The following is a 10,374-nucleotide window of genomic DNA, read 5'->3' on the forward strand; positions in this document are numbered from 1 at the left end:
AGGATAGATTCATAGTGCTTCAGTTTAACCTGTTGTGCCACCAGGGAATGCCCTCAAGCATTTTGAATTTAAATACATAAGCTATCGGGCCCTCCCTGGTGGTGCAACAGGTTAAACTGAAGCACTATGAATCTATCCTCAGTCACTATAGCACAAGTTCGATCCCCTGCCAGGGAGGTGAACCACATGGCATGGCAGACCTCTCCTGCCCGGCCTGCTGCTCCCCTTATCAGTGTGCTTTGTCAGTCTGCCTGTTCTGCTTCCCACTATCTCTGGTGAATCCTCTCATCGCCCCTGAACCTCTGGCCTGTACCCAGTTCTATATGCATAAATAAATCTTTTTTTAAGAAAATAAATAAATACCTTAGATGGACTATATCAAGTTAAAGAGCTTCTGTACAGCAAAAGAGACATTACAAAAAACAAAAAAACCATCTCACTGATTGGGAAAATATTTTCTCACACAAAACTAGCAATAAAGGATTGATCACAAAGATACACAAAGAACTGATGAAACTCAACAAAAATAAACAACCTAATCAGAAAATGGGCAGAAGAGCTAAAAAGATACTTCTCTAGAGTGGAAATGCAGAATGCCAACAAGCATATGAAAAATGTTGAATCAACATCACTTATAATAAAGGAGATGCAAATTAAAACCACTAGGAGATACCACCTCACACCAGTGAGAATAGCACATCTTAAATCAACTAGCAGTAACAAATGTTGGTGAGGATGTGGAGAGAAAGAAACTCTCCTGCACTACTGGTGGGAATGCAAACTAGTACAACCACTATGGAAAACTGTTTGGAGGTTTCTCAAACTGCTAAACATGGAGCTTCAGTATGACCCAACAATCCACTGCTAGGTCTCTACCCAAGAAACACAAAAACACTGATTCAAAAAGACACCTGCACCCCCATGATTCAAAAAGACACCTGCACCCCCATGTTTGTTGCTGCTTTATTTTATTGTTTATTGCTGCTTTATTTACAACTGGAAAGACATGGAAACAACCCAAATGTCCAAAAGTAGATGACTGCATTAAAAAGATGTGGTATTTATACACAATTGAATATTACTCAGCAACCAAAAAAAAACACATGCTTTTTGCAGCAACATGATTAGAGCTGGAAAAAATCATGCTTAGTGAAATAAGCCAGAAAGAAAAGGAAAAATACTGGATGATTTCACTCATAGCAGGAGTATAAAGGACCAGAGGAGAAAATAATAATAAGCAACTGTATATCAGTGACATTTTACAGGGGTGGAATGGGATCAAAACTGTGGGGGAGGGAAGTGCAGTGGACTATGGTGATGGCACACGGGTGATCTGGTGATGGGAAGCCCACAGGGTTTACAGCTGAGATGGAAAAAGGCACAAAATGATATAAAAATAAACTATGATAGACAGATAGATAAGCCATTATTATAACAATGGATGTTGTAGGTAGGAATAGGAGTGATTATTGTCATTTTTTTTTTTTTTTTAAGATTTATTTATTTGTGCATACAGACCTGGGGTACAGGCTCAGGGGCGGTGAAAGGCTTCACCAGAGACAGAGTGGGGAACAGAACAGGCAGATGGATGAAGTACACTGCTGAGGGGAGCAGCGGGAGGGTCAGGAGAGGTCTGCCACGCCATGTGGTTACCTCTGGGGCAGGCGGGGATCAAACTCATGCAGAAGTGGCTTTAGCTTCTCAGTGCTGTGCTTTAACCCGCTGCACCACCAGGGAGGGCCCAGATTATTGTCATTTTTAAGGACAATTCAAAATCCTTTGTTGATTTTTGTTTAACAAAAAGATACACATTGTTAAATATCAAGTACTCTCTACATTGCTTGATGACATTTTAAAGAACCTTAAAGTTGGGAATGTTTTAATTATTTGGAAATAGGATAGAAGCCAATAGCAACTTTTGGCACTAAGAATTTTGTAAAGACTTAAAAATATTTAATTTAGTTTTGTAAACCTTTGATTAAAAAATAAACAAAAGGAGAGGCCATTTTGAACTGGAACTAAGAATAGCTTGTTTGTATAGTGACCTTTTTATTATACATAATTGTAAGAAATTGTTTCATCCACATTATTTTTGACTACGAATTACTATTTATAGTTTTATTAAGTAAGTATTGAACAGAACCTACTAAATATTTAATCACTGTACCAGGCACATTCATAAGTGATTTTCAGTAGTTATTTTTAAAAAGGGAGCAGGATAGACAACTTCACATTTTTGCTAATTTTTACCTTTTGAGAACTTCAAATAGAAAAGGCGCCTCATTAGCCTAAATCTCTTTTAAGTTACAATTTGATCTTCAAACATCTGATTTCATTTATTTTTTAGTACACCAAATGAAAAACTGTTGGGACGCTTGGTGAAAGAAAAGGTAGGACTCTTGTACATACGTGACTTCTCTCTTTCAATATGAAATATAATCCTGGTACTACAAAAAAGTTGCAGTGGGAAATGATCTTCCTAGAATGATATGATTCCAGAATAAATAGAAACCAAGGAATACATTATCAACAGCAGCAATAAAAAAAACCTTAAGGAAATACTCAAACAGGCATTGCCTGTTTTAGCAACTTGATACTTGAATTTTGTACTAAAATGTACTGAGATATCTCTAAAAGTGCAGTGTAGTTAGATTGTTTAGAAGTATTACAGGGCAATGAGAGGGGCACCCCTGTACCCCCAAACCTGCCCACTCTAACTAGGTTCTGTTATCCGCCGCATCAAAACATATAAACCTTTAATGGAAAGGAACTTCAACAAAATTAGTGTGCAATACAGAAAAGACAAACAATATAGTCACACACCCAAAGCTACTCATCCCCTCGTGGGTAAAAGTCTACCCAAAAGGGATTGGCCCAAAGCAAGGTCTGAAAGCCCACTGTTAAGTCTAAAGCACCTTCCAGCGAGTACCCATAGAAAAGGGTCAGAAATGGCCAGACAAGTCTTAAGAGGAAAAGAGCAAAATCAAAATCAAGTTAAATGTTGCCACAGTTAACCTCCACTTGGGTCTCCCACCCACGTCTGTTTTCATCCAGTCCATGGCCAAAAACAATAGTTACTTCTTCACATGTCTCTGTTCCATGTGTTTTCTTCAGTTCTCCTCTATCCTGCATCCTTCCTCTTCAGATTCTTCTCTACTCAGCTCCACCCTCCTTTGAGTGGGGTAGGGAACCTGAAACTTCCCCTTTTCTTGGGACCTCCCTGTTACTAGACTTCAGATAAGAAGAAATTATTTAGAAACAGTCTTTCCTGTGTACCCCTACTGTCAGGCTTGAATCTTGAAAATGAATCTTTCCTTTCTGCCTCTTATGTGAAAACTACTTTCCTATCTCATTTTATAAAATTACAAAGGAAATGAAAGCTAAACTTAGTGTGGTCTTCAAAAAAATAAGAGAACTGTGTAGTGAAATGAATACAGTCTTTGAACTCCTGCTGGTTGCACATAAAACTATTAATGGGTTGAAAACAGGCATATTTTTGAAACCTCACATTGAGTTGACCCTGTAATGTTGTGTCAGCTGATAACATTCCTTCTATTTTCTAGTTTTATACCAAAAATTATTAACATCCAAGCAGTTGAAATGTAATTGATTTCTTTTTAAGTCCAGGTCATATATCAAGTACTATTTTAATATTGTTTATGCCTTTCAATTATAGTTGTTTTTGTTTTTTAATAGAAGAAATTTGGTGTAGGCCAGAGGTGCAGGGGGTGAGAATTGACCAGACACAAAGCAGGTAACAGTGGATTTACTGAAACACACTGCTAAGGGGAGCAGCCAGCAAGACAGGAGAGGTCAGCTGCATCATAGTGGGTTAGCTCCCTGGATGGATCAAACTCAGGCCTTTGTGGTGATAACACTAAGGCTTAACCCCGTGCCACCAAGGAGGGTCCCAGATACTTGTCCAAAGGAAGATGAATATTTTTACTATGATTTCATAATCAACAGCTAAAAAAATCAAGGATTGGGAGAATTTATAACATGGCAAAATAGTTAAAGATATAAATGTAACTTAAGTAAGAGTTCTTATAGTATATACTCAGTGTAATTGCAGTAATTTTGAAGAATACAACTTACATATAAAAACAGTTAATTACCAGTATGTTAGCTTCCTTTTTATTTTCACTAAAGTTTTTGGAAATCTCTGTTAATTGTACATATTCTCTTTCTAGTATGATACAGATTTCTATATTCTTGATAAATATCCTTTGGCTGTAAGACCTTTCTATACCATGCCTGATCCAAGAAATCCTGTAAGTAATCATTCTAACTTGTGTTATAGTTAAATTGTACAATGGGAATAATGGTTTTCATTAGTAATTTTGGCTTCTATGTATATATCATTTTTGTTTTACTACTAGTTTCTCAGTTCAAGTCAGAATGGTATTGTGAAGTTGGACTATCCTAGTAATTAATCTATGACCTTATATTAAATTTAATTTTTATGGGCTTTTTTTTTTTTAAAGATTTATGAGGAAGAAGTAACATAAATATTCCTTTACATGGCAGACATCAACCAATCATTATAACAGTTTATTCTAAATAATGTCTTGTGACCTTTGTTTTTCATTGTGATGGTCCCCAAACTTTAGTATATTAGAATCACCTATAGGATTTGCTAGGTTTCATCAATCAGATCACTTGGTCTTGCTAGGGCTTGATAATTTGCATTTTTAACAAGTTCCAGGTAAATACTGAGGCTACTGCTCCAGGTATAAAAGTTTAAGAACCATTGGCTTATTGATAGATAGGAAACGTTAATTAAAACATGATAGGGGATGTTAAGCTGTTGTAAATGTTTCGTCCCGAAATTGATGTTTGATTTATTTTCCTTAAAATAAAAAAGAACTTTTAAAAACTAACACTTGTTGATAATTTGAAGTTCTAAAAGTGACCCCAAAAATATCAGTTTAAAATATTTCAGATTATAAAGTTAGGTAAGAACTTAAAAAGCCAGATACAGTGCTCTGATTTGTCATTGTGAGGTATGGAATAAGGGGGGACACAAAATGTGATAGAATGTATTATTAAGTGCTTATCAGCTTAACCCTGTTTTAGATAAACACATTATTGAAGCAGGTTTCAATATTAATGGTAAGAAAAAAAAGGACTTAGTCTTAATGTAAGTTGTTTTTCCACATGCCTAATAGAAATAGAATAATAGCCACTTGAAGTGTGTTTTTTGTTTTCCTTGCAGAAAGAGTCTAACTCTTATGATATGTTCATGAGAGGAGAAGAAATACTATCAGGAGCTCAAAGAATACATGATCCCCAGCTGCTAACAGAAAGAGCTTTACATCATGGCATTGGTAAGTAATTAAATATATTTCAGAGGGTAATGTATGTTCCGAAAATAACTTTTGTGTTTTTTTTTTTTTGAGGTAATGTTGATTTACTCCACTGTTTTAGTATTATAATTCACAACTCTTCCAGTGTTTATTACCATACTATATCCCTCACCAAAGTACCAACAATCATCCACCACAGCCGCACCATCCACCACTTGCTCCCTCAGATGAAACCCACCTTTACTCACCTCCTGCCTTATAGTCTCAGTTCTGTAGTCCAAGGATTTCTTCTGGTTTGGTTTTATCCCATACTCCACTTATGACTGAAGGTATCTGATACTTGTCTTTCTCTCACTGATCTATTAAATTTAGCATAATTCCCACCAATTTTATCCATGTTGTCTAGTGGCAAGATTTCATCTTTTTTTTTTTAAGCTGAGTAGAAGTCCATATGCCACATCTTTCTTTATCCAATAATCCATTGTTGAGCACTTAGATTGCTTCCTTATCTTGGTTATTGCTGCAGTGAGCAAACAAGTGAGTATATCTTTTCAAATTAGAAAATAACACTTTCTAAAGACTTCCCAGAAATTTTGATTTCAACTTTATTAAACAATAATCGCTTTTGTACTTTTGGCTAAATAAAATAATAAATTATGTTTGGTTTTTTAATATTTTTTTATTTTTTGTAGATTTGGAGAAAATTAAAGCATATATCGATTCCTTTCGCTTTGGAGCCCCTCCTCATGCTGGTGGAGGCATTGGTAATATTTCTTTAATATTATAACTAATATTTCCAACCATATTTCATTTTTAACATGCTCATTCGGTGTTAACTAAATTTTTTTAGAGTTAGCATCAAAATTTTGGACATTGTTATTGCTTATATACAAAAGTTTATAAGTCCTAAGTATTAGAGAAACTGAATTACAAGAATTTTTTTTTCTTTTTTTTACTTTTAAAAGATTTATTTACTTATTGTGTATAAGAACTGGGGTGTAGGCCATAGGTACGGCGGGTGAGAATTCATGAGAAACAGTGGATTTACTGAAGTAACTGCTAAGGCAAGCAGCTGGTGACACATGAGACAAGAGAAGACTTGGCTGCTCCATGTGTGGGTTAGCTCCTTAGAAGGACCAATCTCAGGCCTTATAATGATAGCACTGAGACTTAACCTAGATAACCTGGGCACCTGGGAGACCCCTAAAAATAATTTTTTTTAGTTACATTGAAATGAAAATTTGGTTTCTAGGAAACAAAATGAAAAGTGAACTTGGCTATTCTAAAATCATGTTACAATAAAGGTCTTTTTCTCTTAAAAAAGCATCTTATAATTTGAGTCTCCTATTTTTTCCCTGAATTTATGAGTTCAGATTACAGTGAATAAACTCACTCAAATTAAAGATTTCCCTCAAGTAACTCAGATTGTAGCTAATTTTTTTTTTAATATAACATTTTGTTGATGTTTAGGACAACCTCCAGAATATATGTAAAATACTAAGAAGTTTAGAATGTCCTTATCAAAGACTCCTAAAAAGAATTCTGAATGTATAGTTTCATTAAAGTTTTTTGTTTGGTTTAGGTTTGTGTGGAATAGGTTAACTCCTTTTAAAAATTAAACTTAAAAGGGTATAGAAAAAAAGGGTATAGAACTGTTTGCATTCACTTCTTTACAGAAAACTAGATTTTCTATTTTTTTTTACATTACAAAGATGTTGCACATACAAAATTACACACTGTAAAAATATTTTTTACACAAATTATAGCATACAATATAAACTATCAGCTCCTTGTATTGCTCACTTTCTATATTTTGTAATTCATTATCAATACCTAGTTTTTATATTCTTTTACCACTGCATAGAATGTCTTGAAAAGCATATGCCATAATCTTATTAATCAGCTTCTGTTTAAGTTTTAATGGGAAAGGTAAGATTTTTATCTTAACGTTTTCAATAAGGTGCAGTTTTTACAAACTTTCATGTTGATTGACAATATGTATTTTAACTTTTACCTTTTTTTCATAGCAAACATTTGAGAGTAAAATGGGATATGTAGTTGGCTTTTTAGATTAGTGTTAGGTTACTAAAATACAAAGTTCAAATCTACATCTGTATATGTTTTTGGTAAGTAATAGCAATAAAAATATTGATTCTTTTGTATTTTTTCTTAGAAGTAACATATTCCTTTAAAATTAAAAGTTCCTGTATTAAAATTTTCTTTAACCTTGCTTTGTTGATATATTAGTCTTCTACAACTTTACTAAAATATATATATTAAATTGCACACACAAAATTTTACTTGCTAATTCTATTCTGTATTTTAAAGAGTTCTTGGCTTTCTTTTTTGTCAGTAATATACGTCATATAAAAATCAGTGTCTAGTCTTTCATACTAACAACAAACCACCATGTTATATATGTCTATTGAATTACAATAAATTGCCAGAAATTTCATTCTTAGTAAACTTCCTTGAGTAAGTTTATGGCTCTCACTCTGATGGCCTGGACTACATAACTAGAATCTGGTCTCATTTGAAACCACAGGATTATAAATTATTTTTTAATTAAGTCCTAAGTTTTAGTTACACAGATTTATAATTCACATTTCACAGAATTCATACAATTAAGGATATCTTATTTATTTTTCTTACTCTACAGCATCATCTGTATTTCTGAAATCAACCCAAAATAAACTCAAAATCACAGGAGTCATTTTTGTTCCCCAAAAAGAAGAGTATTTTATCAGTCATATCTTATGGTAGTTTTCAGTAAGACCTTGAGAAATTTTCTGAAAAGGAATTAATACTTACATTGTTTTCTCCAGGATTGGAACGAGTAACAATGCTGTTTTTGGGATTGCACAATGTTCGTCAAACCTCGATGTTTCCCCGTGATCCAAAACGACTTACTCCTTAAAGAAAGCCGTGATTTTTTTTTAGTCTTCCCAGTAATCTGCTATTGACCGGGCTGTACCTTAAGTACTTAAAATATGCAATAGAATAAATGTCTTCTCTGAAGTGCCATAATTCTGGATTAATTCAGTACAGACTACTTTAAAACAAGATTTTTATAACCTGGGACATGCTTCTGTAGGAAATAGTTGAACGTTTTAATGAATAATTCATGTTAAAAATTCATATTGTATGACTACAATAAATGTCAACAATTTTGAAGTTATGGTTGTATAGTTTTCTTTTCATAACCACTGTGAAAAATGGCCATAATACTAATAAATGTTTTAAATTTCTCGATATTTAATCTTATTTTATAAAATTCTGACATTGAAATAACATTTTAGGAATATCTCTGAGATTTTAATGATTGTATAATTGGCATACCATGAAAAATTAAGCAGAAAGTCAATTCTAAAAAAATCCCAGAAATCATGTAAAGCATGAGAAAATACTGGTCAGAAAATATTCAATATTTTATTAAATTGTTGAATTTTAGCTTGAGTTTCAATAAAATTATAAAGCTAATTATATTTGCCTTTGTAATTTCATTTTTATTGTTATTTCTTTCATTTTATACTTTGAGGGAGAAAATACACAACTGAGCTATGCAAGTAACTAAAAACAAATGAAGACTGATATATGTATAATATTTATTTATATCAGTACATAAGTTCAGAAGGATAAGCATAGAGCTTTTAAAGCTGGAGGCTTGGGTATTTCATATAGATATAAAAAACGTTGCAGATTTTTTTTTTAATTTAAATACATTCTTTTTTTTTTTAACATCATTCTTCATTTTGTACATTTTTTTCATGTTGATTGTAATCCCTGTGCATTTACCACCACCAATTCACCCATGTAACATCATCATAGTCCCATGCAATTTTGTTTAATTTTTTTTTTTTTTTGTGCATACAGAACTGGGGTACAGGCCAGAGACTCAGGGGTGGCGAAGGACTTCACCAGATACAGAGTGGGGAGCAGAACAGGCAGATCAACGAAGTACACTGCTGAGGGGAGCAGCGGTCGGGTCAGGAGAGGTCTGCCACACCATGTGGTCACCTCCGGGGCAGGTGGGAATCGAACTCATGCGGAAGTGGTTTCAGCTTCTTAGTGCAGTGCTTTAACCCACTGCGCCACCAGGGAGGGTCATCAATTTTGTTTAATTTTTAACTAGTAGTGAATGTTACCAAAATGCTCTTCCATCCATAAATGTCTGTGAAGGAATTATAAATAGAAATACCTTTCTCTATATTATTGCATGTGTTGATGTTAGTAATATTAATTTTGTAGTGAACCACAGATAATGGGCAAGAAAAAAGTAACATGTTGCTGATAGTTCCATATAGTAGAAGAAAATAATAAACTGGGAAAGCCAGAAAGGGAGGACATTACCTTGATCACAAATGCTGTCCATGGTTTTTGAAAATAAATTTCTTTCACCATCCAGATTATGAGCTTCTTGAAGACACACTTTTTACATGTTTCTTTCATCTTCTACTAGACTATCGAGTATAGTAGACATCCAAAGAGATTTCATACATTTAAAACACACCAAGAATACTGTGTGTGTACTATTCTAAGCACAGACAAGAAAAGGTGAATTTTGGAAAATACCACAGGCCTTCTGAATGGCCCTTTTCCTTCTGGAGCAGATAATATGTGGATGCTCAGCATGGAACTGTTGCCATTCTGCATTGATGATGGGCCACCAGGTTTTCCACCTAATTTTTCTCTCAAATTCCTTTAACATTGTTTTTTCAACTGAATTAAAAAAAAAGTTGGTATAGCAATATGGACTTAGAAAACAAATTATGACCTGACAATTGTGTAAATCTGAGTCTTATCTGTACGGTGTTGATGCCTACTTTGCAGAGTTGTGGGAATTAAAGGTGACACATAAGTGAAAGTTCTTTTACACATCCTGGCCTATAAAATAATTCACTGAATATGTATTGTTAATGTTAAGGGCGGGAGCTACTTTGCAGCCTCATGTTCACAGCATAATTATGGGTACATGGCATGTGTCTGATATTACTTAAAAATTGATTAATTTACAGGAGTTCGGGGTGGGGTAATTGTAAAACTTAATATCTCCAAGCTAAATATATTT

The 10,374-nt window shown here is 33.9% G+C and overlaps 1 protein-coding gene across 1 annotated transcript in view; it reads left to right on the forward strand.

The window, feature by feature from the left end:
• DARS (aspartyl-tRNA synthetase) overlaps nucleotides 1-8,716 on the forward strand; it is a 63,818-nt gene extending 55,102 nt beyond the window's left edge. Inside the window, exons 12-16 of the mRNA XM_004674689.2 lie at nucleotides 2,348-2,390; nucleotides 4,191-4,271; nucleotides 5,216-5,327; nucleotides 5,999-6,070; nucleotides 8,132-8,716. Of these exons, the coding sequence (XP_004674746.1) occupies nucleotides 2,348-2,390; nucleotides 4,191-4,271; nucleotides 5,216-5,327; nucleotides 5,999-6,070; nucleotides 8,132-8,223 (400 nt within the window). The 3' untranslated portion in view covers nucleotides 8,224-8,716. The remainder of the gene's footprint in view (nucleotides 1-2,347; nucleotides 2,391-4,190; nucleotides 4,272-5,215; nucleotides 5,328-5,998; nucleotides 6,071-8,131) is intronic.
• Nucleotides 8,717-10,374: the final 1,658 nt, after the last annotated feature.

The sequence above is a fragment of the Condylura cristata genome, unplaced genomic scaffold (genome assembly GCF_000260355.1).
Source record: "Condylura cristata isolate star-nosed mole 26May11 unplaced genomic scaffold, ConCri1.0 scaffold00002, whole genome shotgun sequence".
In the NCBI taxonomy this organism is placed as follows: Eukaryota; Metazoa; Chordata; class Mammalia; order Eulipotyphla; family Talpidae; genus Condylura; species Condylura cristata.